Below are 23,426 nucleotides of genomic sequence, written 5' to 3'. Positions count from 1 at the left end.
CGCCAATCAGATGTTTCGAGTAATCAGACCGTGTGAGTGGGTAAGAAAAAAAAATCTGCATGACAAGAAGCAGACGGGATGACATGGGGCGATTCATTACCGTCTGGCAACGCGCGAGTTGATTGTTTGTGACGGGAGGGTTCACCCCATGGCCACCTTAAAAAGAAGGAAGACCAGCTTTGTCCCACTTTGCTATCTGGGAAGTCTTACTGTGATGAACCAGAGTTTGTGGACCTGCGAACGCACTGAACCCAAAGTTTTCACTCGGGTGCTTTCTACATTAGGATGAGCAGACAGGCAATATTATCGTCTGCTTGTGTCAAAGCTGTGCAGAACTAGAACAGAGAGATAGACGAACTTTGGGAATTATCCAAGGTAGTAACGAAACGGCTTTCTACTTCATCATCAGTCGCATGTCTGTATTCATTTATTGTTTGAGGTTGACGTTAAAGACAGGCGAATAGGGTGCGGCGCTCGTTGAGCAGTTCAAGGGAGAGAAATACATTACTAAGGTTGTTGTTGCCTCCCTTTATGTAGTATCCCCTTTTACTCTCGCACTCGTTCAAAACAGAACAAAATCACTCTCTTTTCAATGCATATGTAATCAAAGGAAATATTTTTCAAATCCACCTTGGGAATTCACGTTACATGATTGCAGGGACTTAAAAGAATGTGCCAGTGGAATGACAAATTCTATACCGTTAAGTACAGCAGGCATAAATAAATAAAACATCAAAATTATCATTAACTCAAAATAAGTTTCAAAAGAAAAAAGAGGGCAGCTGTTACTGAACTATCACTACACATATGAGAAACCGTTAAATAAGACCCCCTACCCAAAACTTTTAAAATATTAAAACAACTGGCATGCCTCTTGAGCAGTACAGTTGCTCACTACTTAAATATACTTTTAAAAATATTTACAAAACTTCAAAAAACGTAGCCTTACCTTTGAATCATTGTTCATAAAAGATCACTCTTTTTGTGGGCGATTCACAGTCTTTATGACATACGTGTCAGCTGCAGAGGCAGATACATAAAGACATGGGGGTTGGGGTGGTAGTATGACTGGTAGTGAAATGGCAAGAAACTGATTTCAAACTTACACTGAGATTCCTTACAGCCATCGAACTTCGTGTCCAATAATACGTAACAGTAGTGAATGTGTAACAAAGTGATTAGTACTAGATCAATAGCATAGTAATGAATGTGTAACGGCGATGAATGCGTTGTAAAGTGATGTGTAGCATGCGTTCGAAGTGTATACTGTATAGGGTAGCCGCCATTTTTCTTACCAACACAAGATGTCGAATGATGTAAAAGTTTTGTTTCAAAAGAACGGTGAGGTTGGTCAACTACTTTCATGACTGGATGATATCACCACTCCATGGACTGTAAGACTTGTGCCTCATTGCACCTGTTCCTCTACTCTCATCTTAACATTAAATAAATCCTGCTCACCTCACGCTAGCCTCTCGTGGAAGTTTATAGTGAAAGGGCCAACGGGGCTTTAGACAAAAGATGAAAGGGTTGGCGTTATTGAGGCTGAGCGAGATAGCAGTGATGCCTTATCTTCATCATTGTGAATAAAGATTGTGCAGATAATTTGAATCCATAACTGTACCATCATCGTAAATTGGTAAAATTCACACCGTACAACGAGAGATCAGTATTTTGGGGTAGGTGGCGCTATTATTGGCATTGTGTCTGCATATTTAACAATTCCAAGAAAAATAGTAAGGGGCTAATCGTATGACTATAGTCTACTCACCCCTAAGTATAGACATTCTGATCGCTACATGAAGACTACCCCTTGCTGACGATGCCCCTACCCCTAACTGCACGAGTCATTACTGGTTGCTGCTGAACGCCATGACTCTTAGTTTCTTAGCAAGATAACAATTTATACTCGTAACATAAACCATTCGAAACTGTACAATCACGAATAACCCCTTTCTATAAACAAAATTACTTTACAACCACAATCATATATCACGGAGTACGGGTTTTGAAATCACGATTGCCTCTTGTGACAAACAACAACATAGTTGCAAGTCACTGAAAGTGAACATGAAATTGTTATTTACAGCCATGAGTCTGCATCATGGTAGCATATACAATTGTACAGTACAATGCAGCCCTGCGACAGTCAGATGGCAGACGTCTTCTAGCACTGACTGTGCAATGTCATTGCCAGTCGCCATCTTGTTATTCCTGGTCTGGTCTTAGTCTACATGACCATCAGGTCAATCTGAAGCAGTGGCGCAGCCTCGTCTACACTCGCCAGCAGTACCCTACAATGCTGAGTAGGTGGCATATAGCATCAACAGGTCATCTATCCTCAACCAAGAAGTGTCTAAGACCGCCCCATCTTTATGCAAAAATTAATAATAATAAAATTGCGCGCGCGGGTTTGAGAGTGTTACTGGAACTACTCAGTATCTTCAGAACGGAAGTTAGCCTTGCCACAAACATAGTATTTGTAAACAAATCCCCACTGACGCCTGAATTGTGTATATATAGTGATTTATTTCGTAAACCATGGGGAAGTTGAGAATACAATGGTCATAACCTTTACGAACCCACGACAGGAAGCAAGAGATTTTTCTCCCAGTCTGTATGTGTGCTAGGGTGGGAAGGGTGTGTAGGTCAGTCACATACATCAGAGGCAACGGAAAATACTGGAAAAGGGTTTGGAGAGGGTACTTTGTAAGGTCACTCACTCCTCCAAAAATAGGGCAAAGGTGAGGTTTAGGCAAACTATATACACATATAAGTTGTGTACAAATCGCAGTTATTGAAAGTTCTCAATTCTGGGAAATTTTTACGAAAAATATAGGGCTGTGTAAGCATCATATACAGCTTTATTGCCATCGACTGTGAATTCGTTTCTAAGGCCGTGATTAGTCATAACTGCAATGTTGTTTCGATGACACATGGTCGTTAGTACTCGTACATAATATAAGCATCCTATTCCCTTAGTTCTGTCTCCTTACTTCTATCCTATCTTCTCAAAATGTCATTATTCACCCCTCACTTTTTTTGCCCACGCACACACAGCAAATACAAACACTTCTTCGTAAGGTCATGTAACGTCCTGTTCAAATACAACTACACGACCAAAGTTCATTCTACAGAAACGAATTAGCACTTTGTGGGATAGTGACTACATGTGGCAATGAAACCGCACAGTAATATACTTTTAACATTCGATCGATAGTACCCTGATCGAATCGATCGATCCTATTGCATCTCGTCACGTATTGTGGCAGCAAATATGACCCCTTGAACAGCGTCAGCTGATTTCTATGCCCTCTCAAGTTCCCTTCGTCGACTTGTCATACCAATAAATGATTTAACTTGTACCCGTCTCCCATCAGTCGTTTTAAACACAAAATGTCTTTATGGGATGAACAAAGTTCCGGCAATCGGAGTTTGAATGTTCTATGTGTTTATTAGAACAAAGACGTTGGGATGTGGGTTGCTGTTATTTAGAAAGTGTTCAATTTTTTATTAAGTGGAGGCATTCCAACACCATGCAAGCACATGACTATTGTCGAAATATGCGACCGTCTTACCCAAGATTTCACGCAGGTTGCTGGCAGGTGTCAGTCTTTTAGCAGACAAAAGACTTACAGAGTATATACATGCAAAGTCCCCCGTCACTTTCGTTATTTTCATTTAGCAGAAACTTTTCCCCCCTAAACACATGCTATAAACAATCCTGGCAGTCCTTGAAGGCTTATTCCAATGGAATTTTGTCCTGTCGCCCGTCCAGTGTAGCTGTAAAGTATCAGATGTCCCAGCTGAAGAGGTGGTGTTTGACCAGCATGTCCTTGACCCCATCACGGAAAGGTCGGAAGGTGTCGAGCTGCTTGGGGAGCTCCCAGTCCCGCGAGAGGCTGAAGGAGAACTGCCCCAGCAGTCTGCAAAGTCAGCAATGCCAGCTCAAAGTCAGGTGCATCTACAGGTGATTGGGAAAGTTGGCAGAGGGCTTAATGTCGATTGGAATCTTCCACAGAGAAGTTTACTGCTGTGGTGGTGTCTGCGATGTGTTTGTGTTGCTTGTTGAAGGCATAGTGATAATAGTTTGTGGAGAACGAGCAAGATTCCTCATCATGATGTGGTAACCATCATGCAATAACATAGTAAACTTATAGGTTTAATTGGAAGACACAGGCACATGTGTTTATATCAATGCACATCACTCTCAAGAACATTTGCATCCAGCTGAACACAATGGTTCATCAGCACACATGCCACTGTTAACTCTTATTTTAATAAACGCACTGTGCGCAACAATGGTAACAACTGTAATTCCTTTAACAATTTCTGCAACCCGCATGGCAATTAAGAGATGTATCATATTAGAATAAATGCAGCATTTTAGGATATATTTTCCCTAGTGACACAAAACAGCTTACTTCAATGAATTTGAAGTTTAAAAAATAGCGTTTTTTTTTTTACAAACCAAAATATACATTTTAACAAAAAGTGGTGTGCTGTGTTCACTTTTTATGGTTTTTGAAACAGTCTGCTTTTCTTTTATTAAATATCACATTATGTAGTCCAAAGTAAAAGGCACTCTTTTGGTGCATAAATTGCTGCATAAACTAGAATGCACTATTTTATTGCACAACATCACAAAAATATGTTTAGTATTTCATGCATATTCAAGTTTGAGCAAGCAAAATGCACAATTTTTTTATATTGCAAAGATAAAAACAAATAATTGTGAGTCATAGACCTCCATGCACCAAGATTTGAGGAAAAAACAACAATGACAAACAAGAAGCAAGCAGGGTAAACAACAACAGCAACAACATCCTTACTTGCCACACATCACTAACATGCCAATGCAGCCAGCATAACAGACCTGATTAGTGATAATCATTTGGAGAAAATCAAAGACATTCACAGCATTTCATTCAATATGTAACTATACCATTTCTACTGCCCCAGACTAAGGCAAAAAGGGTCATCATCAAGTTTTCTATACAGCATGATCTAAGTGCACTAAGTAGAATCCAAGTGGACTAAGAGACATTTATTCTCTCAGAGAATAAATCTCACCCCAAAATGCAAATGATCGTGACAATAACTGTCAACCATAAGCTTTATGAAAATCATGATAGGAACACTTACTGTCCCTACTCATGGGATTACTGCTATCTGCTAAGATGGTGCACCTAAACAGTGCCATGACTACCCTTCAAGTTGCACAACCTTTTACTTTCAGTCCAGCTGATGCTGCCTCTTTACAATACCTACAGCTGATCAACTTATACACACCTACCACCATGAGGGACTGGCTGTAACAAAATGAGTGACTGATTATGTTTCCCATCTACATTATAGATCAGTAGTTCTTAACCCTGTTTGAGGTACCGAACCCACAAGTTTCATATGCACATTCACCAAACCCTTCTTTAGTGTCATCACGAATTGAGGGTGTGTCTTGACCTCAATGGCGGAGGCTCCGCCGAACCCCTGAGACCGACTCACCAAACCCCTAGGGTTCGATCAAACCCCGGTTAAGAACCACTGTCATAGATGCTTCGAAAAAACAAAATGTTAGAGAAGAGACTCAATAACACCTTCCCTCCTATTCTCAATGATACTACTGAAAACATCTCAAGCAGAGATGTGTATACTCTCTCCCCCTTTCCTCCCTCCTACTACATCAATGCCTGGTTAAGTTCTCAAGGACAAGAAAAATCAAGAACCAGAATCTTTTCTTCTAAACTCTTTCCATCTACTGATTACAATGCCACTCCACACACACACACACACCTGCCCACATTAACTACAAGTATCATACTACTTTCATGAATGAGCCCCACCAATAAATGCAACACGACACTGGAAAATAAATAGCTACACGTATCTGGACATTATTAACAACTTTATGTTAAGTAACCAGGATACATTTCACAAAATATCTCAAGAAAACTAAGATACTACACAATCTGTGACCTTACAAAGAACTATTGTCTCTAATGTTACTTCAATGAACATATCTGAGAACTGAGAGTAAATAATGAAAGAGCACATATTATCACATTGCCATCTCCTCTCACATCCCACATCCATTTTTAGCAACTGGAGAAAAGGTAAAAGATATTTACTTTTACCACATTGAAAACTTAAGTGTAAAATGTGAATCTTGTCTGACATCAGTGAATGTATCTTGGTACGCATGATTGCTGTAAATGGATCTCTCAAAATGGGATCCTTCACAGCACTCTTATGTGGCAATTTTATGGCATTTAAGTCTAAATATATTTGACTGTATTAATTGCCCAATAGCAGTAAATAACAAGGAATGAAATATAACATTCCTGTATAGCTCTAATAAAATAAAAAAATAAACTAATATTACAAGGTGATACAGTTTTAAGCTCTGTTGCCAGTAAAACAGGAACAAATTTAATTTTGTGCACTCTTTATCCATACATATTCTATTTCTTGCTCTCAGCATTAAACCATCATTTGTGTGATCAAAAGAACTTTCTGAAGATTGACAAGTCACTTCTGTAAGCATCTAAAGCATTTCCCTCCTTATTCTGGATTGGGGGGGTGGTGGTGGTGAGCTATTTAAATGTATACGATCTTATGTGTTAGTTGTCATGAATTTGTAGACTATTTACTTAGTCTTCTATTTTAAAAATGCATAATATTATTCACTTTACAGAACAGAGTTTCAGATGATGTCGTTCTCATCTCAAATTTCCAGAGCTTTGCATTTGTAAGTTAGCCACCCAACAACACAAAATAATCTATCTTTTGGAATTCCATCACTTTGTTTATCAGCCTTAATTGCATACAAATCTCTAAGATATTTCTTCCAGAATCACTAACTGAAAATAAAGATGCAACCTTGGGGCAAATACACATAAAACATATGTTCTAAAGATCCCAGCTGAAGAGGTGATGGGTAATTAACATGCTGCGTACGCTCTCCCGAAGGGTGTCGGTGCGCACAACCCGCTTAAAAGGCAGCTCCCAGTTCAAAGACAAGTGAAATGCGAAGGTAGCCAGAAGTCTGCAATACACAATGAACCAAACATAGCCACACTGCATGAAATGAAACAAGAATGTAACTCAAACAGAAAAGTAAAAAGCCAGCACCACCAAAAAAGCATGCATTAAAAAATTGACATCCAACATTAAACAGTTCAAACATACTACAACCCTAAGAAAGGGACAAAAGGTCAACAGTTAACAGCAGTGCATGATGTATAAAACACGCAGCATTCAAGCTCATACAAAAATATCTGTATTTAAGAAACAAATAACTACTATAATATCATTCAAGGATACCATCAGTACACTGTGATAAGCAACAGGCAGTCAAAAGACATTGTAAAATGATCTTTTTTGGCATTTTGTTCGGAAAAAGTACCCTACAGAGTTTGTTCTTACAAGGGAAAAGTTATCTGAAATATTCATAACAACAATAAATATCCCATTCAGATAAAACTGGCCCCACCAATGGTTTGTCAGATCCATTATTAATCAATAGATTCTTCTAGTACATATACACATATACACAGCAATCAAGTATTAAAATCAGTAGTTGGTTGGCCTGGGAAGTAGTTAATGACAGAATAAAAATGTACAAGACTATTTTAAAGCTCAGTGAACTTATTCATAGAGATGAGATATTGATGGTATTTAGTAATTAAATAATGGAAAAATTAAATTGTATATTTCTCCACCACTATCTAGTTTGGTGTAAAAGTGTGCACATTCTTGTGAAAACTTTACCACAACTGGCCATGTAAACATGAACAAGAACAAAAACTGTTATAAATGGATGACAGGAAAAAATCTTGCAAGTATACCATGAAAACAGCTATGTTTTACAAAGTTGCAAGGGTGTGAAAAGTAAATAAGTAGTTATGAGGTAATCGGGTGGTGCTCATCTTTAAGTCTGTCAATGGCAGCAAGTATCAAGTCCCATCTGGTTGACAACAGAATTTTAACACCGTAAAGTCATGTATACACTCAATCACAACATCCAGCTAAACAGATGGTAAGCGATGAGAATTTCTTTAGTGTTGTTCATTAGGTCCTCATATGGGTCCTGGTCTCTCGGCAGCTCCTTGCACATTGCTAGATGGAAGGCAAGACAGGACAAGATTCTGCAAGAGAAAGAAATGCTCTTCTCTGCAGCACAACAATTGGTCCAATACTTGGCACTGATCTTTCCTGCCACTTCTCACACTCAGCTAGACAATATCTACAGGGTGTAAACACTTCCCAAGATAAGCAAGACAGCATCTACAGGACACAGACACCACATGAAGCAGATACTTTTTTAAGTTAAACTACACAGCGTCTACACAAAGTAAACAAGGTGAGCTAGACAGCAGCTACATGAAGTACATGTTTTCCTAAGCTATACAGCATCTTTATAATGTTTATTTTTAAAAAAAATGAAAGATTAAAAATAAAAAAAAGGAATAGAAAGCAAATGAATTCCCCCAGCAAAGGTGATGAGAATAACTTTGATAAGTTTTAAGGATGTCAATTTTCACGTCCATCAGCACACCCTTTTACAAGCATACACAGAATAAGTACTCTCCCTGAGCTAATATCATAACCACATTCTTTGGCTTCAAAGTGCTAAGTGATAAAATCAAAAACTTCTCGAATGCAAAAAAGGCCAAAACCACAAATACGTAAAACTGAACAACAAAATTTAAAAAAAACTCTAAAAGCTTCTTTGCTGTGTTAAGTTCAAGGTCATCAAAAACTGGATTTTTTCAAATGCTAGCACAAACAAACCAAAGACTAGCTTGGAAAAAAGGTTTGAAAAAAAGGAAAGCAAAACAGTTAAAAATCAGTTGACAGCAAGGAAAAAAACATCCTAGTGCAATAATTACAGCCAGCCCACAGCATTTGCAGGTTTCACTTTTAGTGTTTTAATTATCTGCAAGTCTGCCGTCAGTAATTCAAGGAATTTTAGGGTTAGTTTTGCAGCCTCTTGTAAAAACTGCAGATGATAAACACAGACTAGAAAAGTTTACTGAGCATGCAATAAATACATAAAATATATGTATCTTTTATCCCTTACAACTATAAATATATGCATAAATTTGTTATAAAAATTGTTAGTTTTCAGTTATCTAGAGTTATCTAGGCATCTTCCCCATTCAAGGTCGCTTCTGCACCCCTAACTACGCTGAATGCTGAGGGTTGACTGCATTTTGGTTACATTTGGTTAAGACACTATGTTAGAGATCAGTGCCAAGAGGCAGAGAGCACCTGCAGGAGGAGTTAGCATGTTACATGATGCAATGTTAATGCCAATAGACAGTCAAGCACCGGGTCATACATGCTGCTCTGCTCTGCAAAACATGACACTATCATACACCAGACATTGGTATGCAGCCATGAGAACTGTAAATAATGAAAATAAGAAATGTTAGTATAAGAAAAGGTTTATTAGAACACATTAAAAGCTGTGATGCAACTTGCAAGAAGTATGCCGTATTTACAATAAATCTTATTGAAAGAGTATGAAAAGAGCTTACTAAAAATAAACCATTATTTTGGGGGTAGGAACAATGTATCACATTTCGAGGGCATCTTGGCTGCTTGGTTATCATAAAGTGTAAATCATATGATTGCCCAGTTCCCTTCACTTCTGTTATTAATTTGCATCTTTTTTTTCCTACAGTCCTGGGAACTGTTCATGTACAGCAATACATATTCCTTTCCATCACTGCACCACAGCTTCCATAAACCATAACAGTTTCAGTAAGGAAACTAAATCAAAAAGCAAAGAAGCCATGTCTTCAGCAGGATGAAGTCACAACCTCAACTTCACATAAGAATCATAGAAAGAAAAAAAAAAATCAAGTAGATTTAGTATTATGAACATGTACTGTTTGCAAGTATGTCTACCCTCTGGTTTAAGTACATATCCAAGGTTATGTCCTTTCAATTTACTTTTTGTTCTGACTAAAGCATCAACAAATTAAATTTTCATCTGCATTCAATCTGTCTATAACAATGGACTGCAACAACAGATGTTAACACAAATTTCAGATGTCTTTAAAAGGTTATCTGTTAACCCTTTAGTCCATGAGGAGTGTGGTGTTAGAACGATCAGCTTTTTCTGAAAGTAGTGCCATCTCCTCACCATTGTTGTCTTGCATTTCCCAGGTATGCATGTAACAGCTAGGTCAAGTGAGGAAAGCTTGCTGTGTTTCACCAGCACTAAACCTGCCTACATTTTTGCTGCAAATTAGCTCCTCCCATTAGAATTAACATTTCCTTTTTTTTTTTACTTTCACACTTCAAGAGCCATTTACGCTATGTGAAAAAAGCTTATACCTATAAAAATCACACATACCACAAGAAAACATTGAAAAAGTTTCATGCAGAAGGAAGCATTTTATATAGTTGCTCTTTAATATTGTGTGTTAATTATTTGTTTTTATTGTAGCTTTGTTAATTGAACAACATAACCTTGCATCATAGGACAGCTGTCTGCCTGTAATAATACTGTGAAAGAATTACCAGTAATAAGATACTTTAACTTATTGCATACAAGGCCTTTGTTTATATAAAGCCATAATGCAGCGGTTCTCAACCTTTTACTTGTGACGCCCCCCCTGACGAACAAAGGTGCGTCCGTGCGCCCCCACCTTAGCCAGTAATGTAAGCTAATTTCACTAATACCGGTATAAGAAACTTTTTAAAAATGACCACCTTTGCGCCCCCCTTGTAAACACGTCGCGCCCACCCCTGGGGAGGCGCACCCCACCGTTTGAGAACTGCAGCCATAATGATGTAGAAGCAATAGACTGAGAAGGGAGAGAGAGTGTGTGTGTAAATGTGCACGTACATTATGCATATTTATTTAGAATTTATTCAAGCCAGTGTTTGAAAACTATTTCTGCAAAAGCACAACACCTGCACTGAAAAAAAAATAATTACTGAATTTCCCTGCTCATATGTTAATCAAGTATAAAAATGCAAACTGTTGTACACTGGTTGAAAATGTTTTAAGTTGGTTACAATCAAGCTCTTGCTACTAATCTCTAATCTTCCCTTATCCCATCTTTCCATATTTTAAATTTATTAGCCAATTGTATACAGTATTATCAAATGTAAAAACTTTAAAACCAGCTAAATATTGAAGTCAAAAGACAAGAAATCCTAAACGTTCTCTCAAAACACCAGTCCTTGAGTTTATTCTCCAGTTACTGCTTATTTTGAGATAAACTTGTTTGCAAACCCCTCAAAATGGTTTCATAACATTTCCCAGCTTATGCACTATGATGCCTACATAGGAACATTTACTTTCAAAAATCCTTCAATCAATTCTCATACCCACAAATAGAGTTTAACTGCAGAAAGAAAAAAAAAACACAGAAAGAGAACATGCCAGCTGTAGATATTTAGCAATAGCAGCCAGCTCATCAAATGGAACAGCTTAAAAAAAGAGCAAGACAAGTGAAAACATCAGCACATCATCAAGAAACTAACACAAAGAAGAATCACGTGCAAGCGCTTGTCTGCTTACCTCCAGACTTTTTCTCACGAACATTCAGAGTAGAGAAAAAGGAAAAAAAGGGCCAACAAACATTGTCAACAATAATAAAAATCAGGTTCTCTCTTTAATCTATGGGATGCTGTTGTTGTGTGGAGTTTGTGAGGTAACAAAATAGAAGACAAAAAGTGGCAAAAGAAGAGGAGACTTACCTGAGTTCGCATTTGATCTGTACCCAGCCTGGACTTCTCAAAAATGACCAGGGATGGTACCATTTCTCCACCACCTCTACACATGAGCATAGGGTTTCCAGCCACAGGTGCAGTACTTGTTCACTGTAATAATAATAAATGCAAAATTTGTAAAGGGCATACTCACACTCCTAAGGAGTATGCTCTAAGCGCATAAGAATAAGAACAAAACATGGACAGCATACGAGGGACAAGAAAAGAAATAACATATGAGCTATAAAAGAATAAACAAACGTTCTAAATGTAGAATAAAATCAAATACAGAAAACACAAAGAGGAACCAAATAACAAGAACAAGAGCCGAGAGTAAAATGATGTTGCAAAAGGAAGGGTATGAAGAAGGACTAGCATTATGGGAAAGGTTGTTAGGAGTCATGTTCACTGAAGAGGTGCATATTCAGTGCACTTTTAATACAGATACACAAAATCACAAACTAAACATGGCTCAGCTAAATATAAAAGAAATGGCACACATCTTTTACTGAAGGACTTAACTCATCAAAGTTGTTTAGTTTTAAAGATAATGCTTAGTATTAAAAGACAAAAACAAAATGCTGGTTAAAAATCCCCAAAGACCAAATATGAAAAATATGCATCAGAACATTTGACTCACTTCAGACCACAGCAGATGAGTGATCGAAACTTGACATCCATCTGTGCATGACATGCATCATGTGACACATTGACTGCCTGCACAGCCTGTGAACCCATAAACAAGCTGCTTATTTTATTCTTTTACAAAACTAAACACGTTTTTATATTCTACTCTCCCAAAACTGGTATATTTTATACAGTTCCATGCTGAGGTAATTTGTTCTTGCTTATAAAGCTCCGACTGCATGGGAAAGCAGATTTATTGAATAGTACTAAACTGTTAAAATTATTTATTTCCAACATTTGTGATCAATGGATGCTCATGAAAACTTCCTTGTAAGTCTTGTAAGCTACAATACCATCACTCACAAAGTAAAATGTTGCTAACTGCATAAACATGCACCCAGATATGAAAAAAACAATTAACAGTGACAGCAAGAAACCTACACTTTTATGCACTGAATAGATTTTGGAGAAACTGATGGTAAAAAGTGCCATATATTGTCTACTTTCAATGTGGACATAGCTCGTACCACTTACCCTGTAAAGAACTTCCTCTGGTGTCAAAACTTTGCCATCCTCATCTAGCCTTTAACATTCATGAAAACAGCACTTGACAGGTATTATAATATGTACAGAAATAGCAATAATTAATCACAAGACCATAAATAAGTGTAAATGATGAAAGAAATATACCTTAAGATGTCAGTCTTTAAAGATAGATGCATTTCTTTCAAAATCCAAATGTAAATAAGCTCATTCTTCAAAACTAATTAAACACAACTTTAAAGTTATTATAGTTTGGTTGAAGCGGCATAAAAATAAAAGGACATTTTAAAATAGAAACAAAGACTGAATTGATGAGCTGATAGCCTTCAGGGTCAGGAACACTAACCTCAAACGGAAAGGAAAGCACAAACTGAAAATGCAGCAGAGTACCAATGACAATAGCAACTATTATTGGTGTTCCCTAAATCTACTTTTATTTCGGTGGAAAAAATTTTACAAGTATAGCATTAATATTTTAGAATGCATATTTCTTCTCATGGTGGACAACAACCTCCACTCCACATGACAGCAGGCAGAAGCAAATGTATGGTAATTTTTCTCAGTGTATACTAAGACCAACATGTCTCTAATTGACTGGTATGAGTGTAAGATTCTCATTTGCTCACCTGTAAGTTTTGCAGAGAACCAGCCTAGAATAAACACTCTGAAAATCTTTTTCTACTTCCCTTGTTGCCGCCTAAAACAAGAAAAAGACATTAAATAGATTTTATTATCACTCACCCAGCCATTTTTATTTTTGTCCCCGATGTTATCAGTAAATTAACAAATTTACATACACACTGACACACATACACACATACACACTCACATATACACTTATTACTCAAAGATTTATGCCTTTATGATGCTGAAGTTGTTAAAAATTAAAGAACTTAAACCAAAATTTTAACTGGCACCAACCTCTTCAATGAACAACCATGGATGACAATGACCTCCCATTATAATAGACTTTTTAAGTCCATGTTCAAAGATAGCTTTCAAGGCTGGACACAGACTGAAATTAAGTCATTCATTTATACATTTATACATTAATGTTTCAAACCAATGTTTATTTATATTGTGCAAATAATTTTTTTAAATTTCTGCTTTGTAACCTACTTGTATGACAGTAGCTCTCTTAGTTCCATACAGATACCATCCATGGAAGATACCCTCTTCCAACAAAAACTATATTTCTTCCAAATCCTATCACTTAAGTGTTTTCAAAAAATGCTCTTTAAGAAGTGTATTAATGATGGTTGTCTTTACTGTAGGTTAATAGATGTCATAATGGAACAGATCATACTTCATGTCACCAAAACCATTCTAAATGCTCAATTGCACCGCTGTTTGCTCAAATTAATGAGTTATACTAACAGGGCAAACTGAAAAAAAAAAGCATGAATTCAAAAAGGACACTTACGTTCCTCTGACAAGATCAGTGACTGTTTCGTTAACAGAGTCATCTCCAGCAGAAGAGTAATTCTTGCTACGCTCATCCAAAACCTCAACAAATTTTGCAGGAAACCAGCCTCTCAGGCCATTTAGCTCCCCAATCCAGCAGTGCTCATCTTTCTGTGAAATGAGCTGGGGAAAAAAAAAATATTAAAATGAATTACATTGAAAACATAAGAAAAGATATTATGAGCAAAATAGTTAGACCACACAGTTTTCAGGGTTATTGCATTCCAGTGGTGTTCAAATATAAAGAATTAAAGGTCCCTACAGGCCAAACTTTGCCGTGTAGCAGCACAGAATAGTTCCACCTAAGGAAAAATGGTGAGGGTACTGATCAGAGCAGATGAAAGCAACTAGTAAAACATTACCACGAGGTTTTAAATGCTCACTGTGATTATATCATTCCTTCTGAAGCCAAGTTCATCATCATCATGACGTTCAAAGTCAAGCAAAGCCTTTGCACGGCGACGACGATTGCGTGCCACATTGACATAGTTTTCCAGATCCAAAGCATGGCTCTCCATGGTATAATCTGCCTGTAGGTTCTGAACAATCATAAACATTATGTCATACATCTGTCACACTGTACAATATCTTAAGCACTTTAGCTTACCTGTATTACTGAACACTCATATGAGATCATAAAATAAGAAAGTTCAACAAAATTCTACAAATTTTTTCTATAAGGACTGTAACTATGCCTGCAGCTATCAAGTTGTATGACCTCAATAACAAGACCACAATTTCCACAACAATGTAAACACCCTATGCAAAAAAGATATAAACTCTTACTGATATTGCATTTTCTTTATTTTGTTGGGTTTTTTTTAATCAATGTCAGGAAGGAAAGTGCATGAGAGTTGTGTCCCTTTGCTTTAGGACTTGGGCTTCGGTTGACAAGCTCTTCCTTAACTTTCTCTGTTGTGGACGAGGTTTGATTTGAATGTCAGTAACGTATTTACTTACTTCTGCTGTATTGTGGCTTCTTTCTTTTTCTTTGCAGATGAATCAAGTGAACTATATTTCACTTTAGGAAAACGAAAACTGATTGGATCCATTTACCGACCTGAAAGTCTGGGTCGTCACAGTTGCTTGGGTCATTTTTTTCACACCAGCAATCTTGTCAAGCACAGTGAATTGGCACCACTGATTCCCAACTTCTACTGCTTAATATGAAAACATCTCCTGATCTGATCCTGATACAAATGATGGTTCTCTAAAGTTTTTTTTTTAAAGAAATCTTTCCTTTTTGCAGTGATTTCCTTTTGCTTAGTGGCCCACTGCTCAGTCTTTGCACTGTCCTTTGTCTTTCATCAACACCTGATTGATATTTATTAAGGATTCTTCTTACAGAATCCATGATGCATAAAGAAAAAGGAAGCTTGCCTGTAGGATCAGGATATTGTGCGGCATGAGTGAACTTCATTGTATATTTGATTATTATTTGCCCCTTTTTATTTCCATGATGCTAAGCTAGATTCAACCTGATATAACTGACCACTTTGTTGTTCTTGGGATCCAATGATTGGAAGTGGCGTGCAATCTGTAGGATGGCCTCTCTCAAGTTGACCAGCAGCTCTGTTTGCCGAATATTTTTGGCCTTCCCACCATCTTCATCTTCCTGATTATTCCCTAGTAGCAACATGGACATAAGCGACCTTGATCGTCGCAGGTGCCGTTTATTTAGTTGCTGCAAACAAATAAACATAAGTGATGTTGAAGAATATTTTGTGGCATGCCTCATGAAACCCCTATTCTTTTCTTGAAATACATGCCTAAAAGCACTGCCATGTACAGAAAGAGGACAAAATTATGAGGTACCATTTATATACAGACATGAATAATTAACACATGGTCTTAGCGATCCCAATTGCTGAGGCATCCACAATACAAAGGTATTCAGATAAAATTCTGATGTCTGTGGTGTTTGTAGGTCTGTATCTTGAAAACAGATGTTATGTTTTCACCCAGATTTTGATAAATAGTATCTTGCACAGAGCTCTACCCAATACAGTAAAACCTCCTCATTAAGGCTTTCCCTACTGTGACCATGCATGATAATGGCAAAATCAATAAGCATGACCAAGCAAACACCAAAACAGCAAAGAAAAGCACTATGATATAATTTTAAGAGCTTTATTTTCAACATTTAAATGAACGTGAATTTATAGCTGTTTAGTCATAGTTTGTGGAATGGAAGAAGACTGGTTGATTTCTATTCAAAGACCCTTTTACAGCCTGATTTTTATGCAAGTTTTAGCAGAGAGATTTTAATGTAATTAGGAAAAAACTGCATCCCCTAGTCCTTTAAAGTGGTTGTGACTTTTACAGCACCAAAAACTGGCATCAAAGCAATTAAAACAGAAAAACCTATTCTTGTTTCTACCATCTACCAGCCAACACCCAAAACAACAGCTCCATTTGATTTAAGATATAAAAATAACAACATAATACCACTTATTCTGAAGATTTCCTTTCATGATATTAATGTGAGTTTAAGTACAGAAAATAAGATGATCACAAAAATACACTACCCACAAAATTTCAAAGCACAAAAACAAAAGAAAAGCTTCATTCTAAAAGGTCAAACTTAAAGAGAGCTGACCTGTTTAGGGAGGTTCCTGGAAGATTCAGGATTGACAAGAGCACCTTGATCAGCCATAAGGTATGCCAAATGTTTACGGCGGTGAGTGTCCACAACAACATCTGTCAATGATGCAGACACCCGATAGGCAACCTGTGATGTAAAACCCAAACTCTCCATCAAATTATTTTTTAAAAATTTGAATCACATGCACATACATACACTGAAACACACCCAACCCCCACCCACCCTGAAACACACACACAGAGTAGTAAACTGAAATCTGTGGGTTGAGAAAACAATAATGAAAATTAGTTCAAATTTTTCCATTAGTACCATCACAATCTATATCAACATCCGAAAATTCCACAGTGTTTACTTCAGCAGATGTCAAAACGTAAAATCGGAATAGTCAACTTCCAATTTAGAACCCTCTAGGAAATGAATCTCACAAGGTTTCAAAAAAAGAGATAAAAAAAGATAAAGAAAGAAGGAAAGATCGAGAAACTGCAAAGAAAGGATAAACAGCTTAATTTTGGTAGCATACTGATTACAGTTGATAACTTTTTCTTCCTGTCTGGGAAAAAAAGGTAGTCATAAACTATTTTCAAAATAAACAAAAATAATTTTGTTTGAATATAGAAAACTTCTTCTCCTCAAGGATGATATTTCAAAAGCAAAGAAAAAGGCTAATATACCTGGTGGATGAGGTTGTGCAATAGGTTCACTAATAGTTCAAAACTCACAAACTGCAAGAACCATATTATGCAGACTGTTGACACACCTGTGTCCCACAACATCAGCATGCAATGACATTCTCCCCTATAGTAGCCTGCAGGTGAGTAATGCACCACATGGCAAACTCCCCACTAGACCTCCACCACACAGCATGAATGATGGGACACATAACTCAGTATTACTGACAGCTGCTTTTCCCACAGGCACAATGCGCCATATGCTACTCATTATCACTCAAACTGTCAATGTCCCATCTGCCTCCTACTACTTCCTGCTGTAGATGAGAAGTACCCTTAAAAGTTCCCTTAAAAAACAAACAAACCTATCATTAGAATAGTCCTGTGGCTCTATTAATTTTGAAAACATTCCTAAGCACCAATTAAAAGACAATGGATCCACTAATCCAGTTTTGACATACTTCATGTTTCCCAGCACTTTTCCAGTCTCAGCCATTTAATATTTGATTCCAAAACACAAAACTAAGTACAAGTGCATTCTCTGAAAAAAATTGTTATGTCTACTTGTTAAAAATAAACACACAAAGCTTATAAATGTTTATCTGCCAATATACATGCATGCAGATAAATTTCTAAAAGGTGTCTAATTCACAAATTAACTTATAAAAGCAAAAAGGAGACAGGTCACAGTATACTCCTGTAATTTCTAGCTGTGTGTGTATGTGTGTGAGTGTGTGAGTGAGAGAGATAGAGAGACAGAGGTTAGTAAGAACAAGCATCAACTATCATGTGCACAGGATAATGTAGTACAAAGCAGACAACAGACAAAAAACACTGTGCATAGCAATTAGAAAATGATGTCACTACATGCACACAGAATGTAGGAAAAGACAGAGAGCTAAAGACATCTTAAATTTACTTCAGTGTGTCTCTCTCAAAGCCATCTACTTCTTTAAATGTCTATTTGACATCTAGCCATATTAGCAGACTAAAACAATTTTATGGTCAATAGATTAAATCTCCAATGAGTTAATTGAAGTTATGCCTCAAGGATATCTGAACAAGTCATAAATGTGTTTTGAATGAGATACTCAGTTATAGCTACACCAACAAACTGTCTCATTTAGTTCAGCTTGAATGATATACACAACATCAGGGAATTTTGCTCTCATGCTCTCTTGCACCAAATGACAAAAGAAGTTCAAACTTCCCAGATAAAAGTTGGCCTTACCTCAATCAGTTCTTCCACATCCTCCACATCTCCTGGGACATCTGACAAGGCATTGAAGATCTGAGCTGAATTGTCAAGGGACTTTAGTTCATCCTCCTTTGATGTCAAAAAAAATAAAACAAAAATAAAATAAAAATAACAACCCTATTTTAGACATGGAAACACTGCATTTGATAATCTGGTACTACTGGACTGCAAACATGCCAACCTCAGAATGATTGTCAATTGCACAAAATCAGTTAGCGTTCTGGCCAAACAACTACATACTCAAAAATTTGTGCAGCCTGACCTTGAGTTTAAGCATGCCCATGGTGATCTGGAAGATGATAGTGGAGCCGTTGTAAAAGAAAAGGTCCCAGAGGCGTAGTAGCACTTTCATGTGCACCACACTAGCAAACAGTGTGAGGAACCAGTGCAACGAGATCAGTGATAACTCTGAAACCCAGTCAACCAGGCCACCACTTCATGCCATGCTTTGTTACTGGTTAATTAGTTATTTAAAGCTACAAGCCACATCAATGTTAATCATATACTCAAGTTTTGAGAGATTCTTCGAGCTGTTTGCATGAAATGCTGTCTCATATTTGTTCACTAAGTACTATCCCTAAATTACTATCATGAATTCTATTGCAATATTGTCTGTCATGTGCACCATTTTGTAACTACTCCATCTCTACACTGTTTATCCCTTTATACCTTTATCAACTGCATGTTCTCTTGTACTTCATCTTCATAGTGTTCAGCAAGCCTATAGGTATCTCACAGTCCATTGTCAGTTTCCTAATGTTCATTTAGTATTACTAGTCAATGTAGGGAGTGCGACCTATCTTGGTATACAAGCATACATATTATTATTATTATTAATGTCCCTGAAACAACAACAAAAATTGAGACTATATTCTGCTTTTGCATGATTAATTTTATAACAACCTGCTGCTTTAGATTTCCCTTTCCCTTCTCTCTCTTTAACAAGTCCAGGACCCAATTTTAGGAAGTTACTTGAACTTGGATTTCACATGCAAAATGAGCACACTAACCCTACGACTGTGGCCCTATGCTCCTCTGGGAGTAATAATGAATAAACTAAAACTAACCCCATGACTAAATATAACCCAAAAGATCACTTCCCCAAGGTATGTCTGTACACACTCAAAATCTGGAAATGGCTATATCCTAGTAAGCCTTAACCTTTTCAGTCATGGGTTTGACCAATCTACTTGCCCACTCATGCTGTTATTGATTTTAATCACAAACCTGGCACATGCACACATCTTGAAGATGTTTGCTTAAGCTGTTTCTCTGGCACATCTGTTAGTGTAACAATATACTGCATGCCTGCTACTGACTGCATGACTGCCATATTATATGCTCTGCATGCACACTTTAACGGTCATTAATGTAGATTCTTCTTTTTCATAGGCGCCCATCACACACACACAGAGGTGAAAAGTACCATACAGAAATCTGTGGGTTAAAAAAAGCAGTCACACATTTCCCAAAGAACTAGACAATTAGGGAAACTGTTGCCTGCCAGTTTCTAAGCAGCTACTCTAAACATTAAGAATGCTTCAAAACAAAATCTCAAAATATTTACCTATGTCATGCTCCTTTAATACCAAATCAATGTCAGGGAGATAGCTGATCAAGAGTTGACGCAACACTCTCTGGTCAGCCTGGAAATCATAGAAGGAATTGTAGAGAAAAAAGGAGGATAATTGTCCTGGCTAAAGTTTGGTCCACACAAGTACAAGCATATATTATGTATCAGTATTATGCTCTATGATATTGCATTTGTGTTTCTGTGCATTTTGAAAGTTCACAGGAGTATAACACATTACAAATATAAGCTGTTACTATTAAATCTAAGAAATTCTTTATCTTTATAGCTATTTCAAGTTATCTATAAAATCTACATGTTAAAACCTTAAAAAATTACAACCTTACATTGCTTGCTTCTCTTAGATGATACATATTTCTATTGAATTTAGCTTACACACAACAAGTTATTTGTTGCCAAACTCTATTCATGTAGTTTAAGTTAATGGTAAATGAAAGATTTTTAATATTCTGAGGACCAAACAGCATCAAACATTCATTTATGATGACTTTACAAGCAGTGATCAAAATATGAATCACACCTGGATACCAAGAAGAGTGGAGGAATAGTATGATGCAGGCAAGAGATCCTCAATAATGACACACATCATCCAAAATGTATCTTCTTCCTCCATAAACAGCAGTAAGGATGCTGCAATCTGCAACAGATAAGAGGTTAAACTCGGTTGCAGGGTTGTTACCACTACATGTTAAGTTCAGTGCAAGAGTCTATTTACTAAAATTTGGGCAAATATCCACCTTTAGTTCACGATGCAGTTCTGCAATCACTATACAAAGAAAGAGGTCAACACAAATTTTAAGGTTATATATGTATATGTTTACATTGTCTAGGCTAGTCAACGGGAGAGCTGGGACAACATGTTAATGTGGACAAATATAAAGGGCTTGATCCTTTATGGTAGACAGTGATGTTTGTAGGTGTATACCTCAAGAACAGAAGCAACAAAAAGGTAACTGAAACGTGCTCAGGTAAACTATCAGCCTTGATGATCATCAGCATAAGCCTGAGCATAAAAATTTACAACTGCTGTCCAACAACATCCAATTTTCTGGTCTTCTGGTGACATAATGATAATCTTAGCATAAAGAGAAATTCTCTCTTAAGTCAGAAAATGCAATGTAACCACTGATGGAAAATAGTTAAGAAACTGAGAGGATAAGGTACTGACCACCCCAGTGCCCTGGCAGTATCCAATGTCAGGGTAGAGCCAAGCTAGTCCCCTTAAAATGCGGCGAAGTCGTGGGATGCCTGTGCTTGTGATGTTGCAGAAGCAAGCATTGCTTGGCATTGTTCGCAGCAAATCCTGAAAAAAAGAAACAGTGACAATTCTAAACCATTATAATCACTCCATGCAGCTCATGATTAGATTCTGAGCATGTCTGTATGTATAAGGCACAACTGAATCTTATCAAAGCATATTGCATATTTTATGTTGCACATTGTAGAGATAGTTCACAGCAGTCTTACTTTTTCAATCTGTTTTGAAGTCATAAGATGGTCATTTGAGCTAGCCTTGACAACATCCTTGTAGCACAGGTCTGACTTAAGCCTTTTCTCGTAGGCTCCTGAGATTCTCATCCAGATCTGAGGTCGCAGAGAGTGTGGAATGCCTTCCTTGATCATGTTTCGTAGTTTCTCTGATCTTGGCAATCGAGGTTCAACCTGGCACCCCCAATTATCAATATTACAGAATGTCGTAATGGGTAAACTGTCAAAGATCATCCAACATTTCATTAAGACAGACAGTTTTCACTTTATGGATAATTGCATTAACTAAATTTGACTTTTTATAAAGAATACTGATAAAAATTTGCATTTTAAAAAACAACAAAAATTAAGAAAATTCCTCAAGCAAAGAAGACGATGCATGATAAGTGCATCATAAACTGAGAAGCTAAGTCAGTTCCCACAGGTCTATAGAATGAAGTTTTAAACTTAAAGCAGTGTCAGAAGTATGTTTATGAACACCCTACTGCTGAAATTTGATGCAAACCATGTTTCACAACCTGAAACTAAATGTTTAATGGAAAACTGTTTTGTAATAAACCCCAAAGCTGACAACATAGTATTACTCTATTTCAGATCATGGAGAAAATAAATCTCGCCAGAAAAAAAAGTGCTGACATGCCAGCATATTTAATGTGCTTGCATTTTTATGCATTTTATGCTTTGTAAAACAGTATTAGTTTGTGTATGCCTTTGCTATATTGGCTATGCAAAGTGGATGGTTATGGGCAAGTTTCTATTATGCAAAAATCACTTTATTTAAAAATCTGTAAAATGATCCATTTATGAAAAGCAAGAGCTGTAATTTTTTTTCTCTATCTTTCTTCGATATGAAACTGATTGTTGCTGATATAGCAAACAAAGTACTGTCAACACACAAATATAAATTTATTTATGAATGCATGCACAAATACATATGGAAAAAACATTCCAGATCACCTATATCACGAAAAACTGGTAGAAAGGCATGAAAATATATAAAAAATGTGAAAAAACTATATTGAAATCCAAACAATAATGTTGAAAATTGTGCTTGACAACATCAATTTCCCTTTAGTGTGAGTGACCACTGCCTTAAGAACACCTTTCTACGTTTATGTATGGGGCAAAAGTGAAACAGCATATAAATAAAATTGGAGAATGCAACTGTTTACTTACTTTATCCCAAGTCAGGTCGCCTACTTCATTATTATGCGTAAACTCAAGGTAAGCAGTCCACTTAAGCCGATGCTGTGGCTCTTCGACAAATGGGGTGCTTAGCAGCTTGCTGGAATTTTCCTCTGGTCCATCTAACACATCAGTAAACAGTTTTAAAATGTATTTTCAAAGATTATTAAAAAATTAGAAACCTGAAAAATAAACTAGACCTTAAGAAACTGAGTGTACATATCTGTATATGTCAGTCTTTAAAAGTTTCAAAGGATCTCACAC

At 36.9% G+C, this 23,426-nt stretch overlaps 1 protein-coding gene across 5 annotated transcripts in view; it reads right to left on the bottom strand.

Moving 5' to 3' along the window:
• Positions 1-586: 586 nt before the first annotated feature.
• The window catches only part of LOC112556172 (small G protein signaling modulator 3-like), a 28,597-nt gene continuing 5,757 nt past the window's right edge, over positions 587-23,426 (bottom strand). For 3 of the 5 annotated variants that reach the window (XM_025224935.1, XM_025224928.1, XM_025224962.1), the window contains 17 exons: positions 23,154-23,284; positions 21,957-22,151; positions 21,658-21,792; positions 21,010-21,126; positions 20,466-20,544; positions 19,161-19,306; positions 18,872-18,967; positions 16,967-17,098; positions 15,860-16,051; positions 14,751-14,906; positions 14,327-14,490; positions 13,825-13,918; positions 13,530-13,600; positions 12,895-12,943; positions 12,374-12,459; positions 11,722-11,844; positions 4,261-7,045 (listed from right to left, as the gene is read on the bottom strand). In XM_025224935.1, the coding sequence (XP_025080720.1) occupies positions 6,910-7,045; positions 11,722-11,844; positions 12,374-12,459; positions 12,895-12,943; positions 13,530-13,600; positions 13,825-13,918; positions 14,327-14,490; positions 14,751-14,906; positions 15,860-16,051; positions 16,967-17,098; positions 18,872-18,967; positions 19,161-19,306; positions 20,466-20,544; positions 21,010-21,126; positions 21,658-21,792; positions 21,957-22,151; positions 23,154-23,284 (2,102 nt within the window). In that variant the 3' untranslated portion in view covers positions 4,261-6,909. Of the gene's footprint in view, positions 3,927-4,260; positions 7,046-7,262; positions 8,148-11,721; positions 11,845-12,373; positions 12,460-12,894; positions 12,944-13,529; positions 13,601-13,824; positions 13,919-14,326; positions 14,491-14,750; positions 14,907-15,859; positions 16,052-16,966; positions 17,099-18,871; positions 18,968-19,160; positions 19,307-20,465; positions 20,545-21,009; positions 21,127-21,657; positions 21,793-21,956; positions 22,152-23,153; positions 23,285-23,426 lie in introns of those variants that run through there. The other 2 variants (XM_025224954.1, XM_025224945.1) reach the window with 2 other exon arrangements.

Source organism: Pomacea canaliculata, linkage group LG1, assembly GCF_003073045.1.
Source record: "Pomacea canaliculata isolate SZHN2017 linkage group LG1, ASM307304v1, whole genome shotgun sequence".
Taxonomy (NCBI): Eukaryota; Metazoa; Mollusca; class Gastropoda; order Architaenioglossa; family Ampullariidae; genus Pomacea; species Pomacea canaliculata.
This window is presented reverse-complemented; position numbering and strand designations above follow the sequence as displayed.